The 6,368-nt window shown below is 48.4% G+C and overlaps 1 protein-coding gene across 10 annotated transcripts in view; it reads left to right on the top strand.

Moving 5' to 3' along the window:
• cerkl (CERK like autophagy regulator) overlaps positions 1–4,608 on the top strand; it is a 37,403-nt gene extending 32,795 nt beyond the window's left edge. For 7 of the 10 annotated variants that reach the window (XM_030343737.1, XM_030343742.1, XM_030343743.1 and 4 more), the window contains 5 exons: positions 1,565–1,593; positions 1,745–1,847; positions 2,335–2,431; positions 3,432–3,613; positions 4,142–4,608. In XM_030343737.1, the coding sequence (XP_030199597.1) occupies positions 1,565–1,593; positions 1,745–1,847; positions 2,335–2,431; positions 3,432–3,613; positions 4,142–4,238 (508 nt within the window). In that variant the 3' untranslated portion in view covers positions 4,239–4,608. The remainder of the gene's footprint in view (positions 1–1,564; positions 1,594–1,744; positions 1,848–2,334; positions 2,432–3,431; positions 3,614–4,141) is intronic. The other 3 variants (XM_030343745.1, XM_030343744.1, XM_030343735.1) reach the window with 1 other exon arrangement.
• Positions 4,609–6,368: the final 1,760 nt, after the last annotated feature.

Here is a 6,368-nt window from a genome sequence, read left to right as displayed (position 1 = left end):
TCAAAACCTTCATATCCACAGGTTCACGGTAGCGTTTTGAACACGTGCTCCGCGTTGTGCCGGCGAAATGCACATTTCTTGGACCCCTGCATAACTGCTTGCAGTTCTAGTTATACTTCCTACCAAGAAAGTGGGTCAACAGCCCAAACCGTAAATGGTGCAGACACGCCAATTGCATGACTAGATCCAGTTCCGTGAGGACTACGCAGACGACAAAATCCAGACCTGCCGGTCACTAGGTGGCGCTATACAAAGGAAAACGGGTTTGGGGCTATAACTCCCACACCGAACCTCCCACAGTCCAAAACGTTATAAAAAAAACCCGCTAAACTGCATTTTCGCTACTCCTCCCACATTTATTGACCAATCAAGACCAAACCTTGCACACGACATCTCCGGACGCACACTAAAAAAGAAATACAAAAACTTTTAGGATCCGACCGTCGACGCCGAAACTGTAGCGTTTTGAATATTGGTTTATTGGCTAAGTTACACGTGGAAAATAAAAAAATCCCAAAAAATCCAAAATTAGACATCGGATCGAGTTCAAATGTTACACACATGTTGGTGCTACCCTTAATGGCGTCCGATAAAAAAATCGGATTATTTCGCCGCAAGGAAAATTCTCTTCGGAAAATTACGCCACAAGGCGGCGCCAAAAACGACGACATTGTATATCTCCCAATTGGCCAAAGGAATGTTCTGAAAACGCGTTCAGGGATATATCTCCCACACCGAACCTCCCTCAGTCAAAAACTTTATAACCACAGGTTCACGGTAGCGTTTTGAACACATGCTTCGCGTTGTGCTGGCGAAATTCACATTTCTTGGACCCCTGGATAACTGCTTGCAGTTCTAGTTATTATTATTATTTTAACGCATGGTTTAGCCTACTACGGTGTTCATTCATGCAGCCCCTATGGAAAAAAAATGTTTCCACAATCCACATTATCATCATAATATTTCAATTAGGCGAAACCAACTGCTAGTGCACTTAGACCAGGTATTTTTTTCGGTCAGTTGCGCAACTGCTTTATAGATATCATCTGTAGGATAGCACCATGTATAATTTTTCAACGACACGCCTCTCAGGGCGCAAGTTTAGTGGCTTGAGTTTGCTGCGAGGGAAAGTCAGCTTTGCGCCGGTTGCAAACTAGCAACGATACATGCGTTGGTGTAGAAAGTCAATTGCGCTGGGTGCGTGTGTATGTATGGCCCATTAAGTACTTCTGCGCTAAAATCAAAGGAACAGCCTAGCTCTCAGACGGAGACCTTTGTGAGCTCCTCTTCAACCATCTCTCCATCTGGGGTGTTACGGATTGGTGAGTAAAGGGAAGGAAGGGAATGGTCCCCTGTGAGCTCAGACCAGGCCATGCCCGGCCTGAGCTTCCTTAGAAACACATTGATCTGAGCCTGTTACACACACATGCATGCATGCACGCAAGCACGCACACTTGCACGCACCCACACACACACACACACACACACACACACACAGAAATGCCATTCTATAATATTACAATGATTACGGTTTGATTAATATACATGTATATTGTGTTGAGAGGAGGAGCAAGGAGCAAGACGCAGCGACAGGTGAGCCCCCCCCCCCCCCCAACACACACACACATTTACACACAAACACACACACATATGCACACACATACACACACAATCACACAAACACACACACACACACTCTAACCTGTCTTGTGTGATACCTGTTCTGTGTGATGCCGGTTGCTAGGATTGTCCTGGGAGACGAAGCCAGGAGTCTACCTGAGCATCAGCATCATGTCCATCCCCGGTCTGAGTCCCCACGCCCCTCGAGGGCTGGCCCCAAACACCAGGTAACACTCTGAGTACCCCTAACACCAGGTAACCCCCAGAGGGCCCCCAACACCAGATAACCCCCAGATGGCCCCTAACACCAGGTTCCCCCCAGAGGGCCCCTAACACCAGGTTCCCCCCAGAGGGCCCCTAACACCAGGTAACCCCCAGAGGGCCCCTAACACAAGGTTCCCCCCAGAGGGCCCCTAACACCAGGTAACCCCCAGAGGGCCCCTAACACCAGGTACCCCCCAGAGGGCCCCTAACACCAGGTAACCCCCAGAGGGCCCCTAACACCAGGTAACCCCCAGAGGGCCCCTAACACCAGGTAACCCCCAGAGGTAGTTGCTGGTGTCTGTGTGTGAATGCTTGCCTACGCGTGTGTGTGTGTGTGTGTGTGTGTGTGTGTGTGTGTGTGTGTGTGTGTGTGTGTGTGTGTGTGTGTGTGTGTGTGTGTGTGTGTGTGTGTGACTAAGCTCTTTTGACTATTTATTTTGTTTGAGTCAGATTGACCAATGGCAGCGCCGAGCTCATCACAGTGGGAAATGCTTCGAGGTCAGAGTTCATCAGACATCTGAAGAGATACAGCTGCCCAGATGAACAGGTACCTGTCTGTCTGTCTGTTGAGAGAGGCCAAGAGAGGTAGGAGGGAGAGAGAGAGAGAGAGAGAGAGAGAGAGAGAGAGAGAGAGAGAGAGAGAGAGAGAGAGAGAGAGAGAGAGAGGTAGGAGGGAGAGGGAAAGAGGTAGGAGGGAGAGAGAGAGGTAGGAGGGGGGAGAGAGGTTGAGAGAGCCAGGAAAGAGAGAAAAGAGAGGTAGGAGGGAAAGAGGTAGATAGAGAGGTAGAGAGAGAGCTAGGAGAGAGGTAAGATTGAGAGAGAGAGAGAGAGAGAGAGAGCTAGGAGAGAGAGAGAGGGAGAGAGGTAGGAGGGGGGAAGAGAGAGATAGAGCCAGGAGAGAGAGAGGTAGGGGGGAGAGAGATTGAGAGAGAGAGCTATTAGAGAGAGAGAGAGAGAGAGAGAGAGAGAGAGAGAGAGAGAGAGAGAGAGAGAGAGAGAGAGAGAGCTATTAGAGAGAGAGAGAGCTATTAGAGAGAGAGAGAGGGGAAGGAGAGAGAGAGAGAGAGAGAGAGAGAGAGAGAGAGAGAGAGAGAGAGAGAGAGAGAGAGAGAGAGAGCTATTAGAGAGAGAGAGAGGGGAAGGAGGGAGAGAGAGAGGTAGGAGGGAGAGAGAGAGAGAGAGAGAGAGAGAGAGAGAGAGAGAGAGAGAGAGAGAGAGAGAGGTAGGAAGGAAGGAGAGAGGTAGAGAGAGCTAGGAGAGAGAGAGGTTGAAGAGAGAGAGAGAGAGCGAGAGAGAGAGAGGTAGGAGGGAGAGAGGTAGAGAGAGAGGTAGGAGAGAGAGAGGTAGGAGGGAGAGGAAATATGACAGAAGGTATGGACAGAATTAGAGGTATGGACAGAATTAGATTGAAGCTTCTTTGTTTTAACAACTTTGTTTAACTACATCATGGGAAATGTTCTATTCAATAACAAGCAACAATCTGTTTTAGACTTTGGCATCAGTTTCCTTCAAATGTTAAACTGAGTCCTTTTGGCCTTTGTTTACAGAGCTCTCTGTCTTTCGTTGAGACACGTTCAGTCACAGCTGTGAAGCTCCGCCCCTATGGATTGGTCGGCTGTCCTGGAAAAGGGGAGAAGGAGGAGGCAACATCAGGGGACGATTCAGAAGGCTCATTCCCCTGGAATATAGACGGAGAGCTTGTGGAGATGGCCCATGAAGTAGTGGTCAGGTAGGTGTTCCATTAACCCCACCTTACCCTACCACCACCTTACCCCACCTCCACCTAACCCTAACCCTAACCCACCGAACCCCACCCCACCCTAACCCCACCTTACCTTACCTCCACCGAACCCCACCTAACCCTATCTCCACCTTACCCTACCTCCACCTAACCCCACCCCCACCTAACCCTACCTCCACCTAACCATACCCTCACCTAACCTAACCCTACCTCCACCTAACCCAACCTAACCCTACCTCCACCTAACCCTAACCCACATAACCCCACCTAACCCTACCTCCAGCTATCCCCACCTAACCCTAACCCATCTAACCCTACCTCCATCTAACCCCAACCCCCACCTAACCCTACCTCCACCTAACCCCATCCCCCACCGAACCCTACCTCCAGCTATCCCCACCCCCACCTAACCCTATCCCCCCCTTCAGCAGGGACGGTCTCCAGCTGGGTCTGTCCTCCCTGGTCCGCCTCCTTGGTGGGGTGGAGCCTCAGTAGTCCATCTGTGTCTGACTCTAGGTTCTCGGTGTTCAGGGTTCATTCCAGACTCATCTCTCTGTATGGAGAGGACGTGGAGAAGGTCGACTCTCCTGTGATGTCCTGCAGCTGCATTTGATCTACCAGAGACAGCTAGCACGCTGCTAGCCAAGAACTAGCACACCGCTAGCCAACAGATAACAGCCGCTAGCCAACAGCACGGTCCGCTAGCTGCCAGCAATCTTAGGGCAAACTGCTAGCCACATAAACACACTGAATGTATGCTTAACCCCAACCACTAGCTAGCACACACACACACACACACACACACACACACACACACACACACACACACACACACACACACACACACACACACACACACACACACACACACACAAGGGTAGAGTTAAAGGAATAAAATGTTTAAAGGAATATCAAATTGTAGATTTATTTTTTACAATTTATAGGTGACAAATGTGACAATAAAGGTATTTCAACATCAAAAACTTTCTTTTTTTTCTAACAATAGAAGTGAGATGAAACTTAAAGGTTGGGTAGGTGATTCGCTTTTTTGGCCATTTTTGCAAAATTACTTGAAATCCTTATCATAACCCGCTTACAGCCACTGAGTTAGAAGTACTGACATGAAAATTAAACAAGTCAATCATCTGTGGAACGGGCAGGGCTCGAAAAACTCCAGCCAATCATTTCCATTGCCACCGAGTTGCATTGGACAGTAAGTACGTCAATCAAACGGTCGTACTGCACTCCCCCTCCCCCGCGCGCGACCCGTTCGTGCAGTACTCGTGACCCAGAGCTCGTGACCCAGAGCAAGCTCCTGTTTGTTGTTATCCTGCGGTAGCTACTGGAACTAGTTAATCCACATTTGGACCTAGCAGTAGAAGAAAATTTCCATGGCAGACAAGACGCCACCATCCCCACCACCACCACCACCACCACCAGCAAAGAGAAGGAAAACTCTTTTTCAGAGAGTAATTGATAATAAAAACGCTGAAAGAGAAAAACTGAAATCAAGAATAATCCTAGGTGCTGCTTTCGAACGTTGGCGGCAACTGAAGGACGAGAAGGGTCTAAAAACCGATGCTTGTGTGGCGGTTGACCTAGTTTCAAAGTTTATACCGTTTATACTCGGTAATACCGGTGTGGAGACGAGTGTATTACTCGGTGTGAAAATGTCCACACCGCGGCAACCCTAGTGAAAACCAGGACTTCCAATACAATTATATGAAACAAACATACATTTTCTAAAAATAGTAATGATTTATGTGACCGTTTAATGTTTATAACATCTGGTGCAACCATAGCAGCGAGGACGTATTCTCAGCAGGGGGTGCTGGGAAAAAAAAACTCAGCCTGCACTAGACTCGCAACTCGTTACATTGATAAAAAAAGATGTATAGCAGCGCAGCTCAATTACACCAGTGCATGCGCGCACAGTTGAAAATCGATCGTTCACATCCAGCTGCTCCCAGAACAAGTTTAGCGCACCACCGCTACCCTCACACTTTTTCATATATCCTTTTTTCAGCACTAGGTCATATGAGCATTAAATAAATGCTGCGTCTCAAAATGCCTTGGACAGCAGCGAGGATGACTCGCTTTGCCACGGGCCGAAACAGTTCGGAGCGACCACAGCCAGAGCGAACACAGCGGGGCAGAGGAGTGTCAGGAATAGTCTTTGGTGTACACATCAGTACGGCCTATTTGCACTACTGTTTAGTGGCAATGCAGTGTTTTATTCGATGCCTTTTTATTTTCGTATATTATTTCAATGAATACAATTTATTTATTCATAAAAACCGGATCTGGTCTTCAAATCTTTTTTCCAAATATAGGTCGTCTTACAATGGGGTTTGTGTTTATATTCGGACCAATAGGATACAGCGGGCGCTCACATGACGTTAAGCAATTCCTGGTGTATAATGTGACGCTTCAGAACCTAAAATCCCGTTTCTCCCCGTTGACACGACAACACATAACCGGCGTTTTCAGAAATCTCCACTTTGGCCGAAGTTTTTAGAAATGATCGTTTTCTGTGATAAGACAGGGCCTCGGACAGGGGGTGTTGCAGCACCCCCAGCACCCCTACTTCCCGCGGTACTGGGTGCAACTTACAGCTGAATGTAGTGCCATGTTGTTAAACGAAAACCTACGCTAGCCTGGCTCGCTCTCGCGCATCTCTGTTCGCGCTCATGCATGATTGCGCGTCCAGGTACTTGGAATGGGTGGAGTCAGAGTCAGCGTT

This window comes from Gadus morhua, chromosome 20, assembly GCF_902167405.1.
Source record: "Gadus morhua chromosome 20, gadMor3.0, whole genome shotgun sequence".
Lineage (NCBI taxonomy): Eukaryota > Metazoa > Chordata > Actinopteri > Gadiformes > Gadidae > Gadus > Gadus morhua.
Note: the sequence above shows the minus strand (reverse complement) of the source record. Positions and strands in the feature narration are given on the sequence as shown.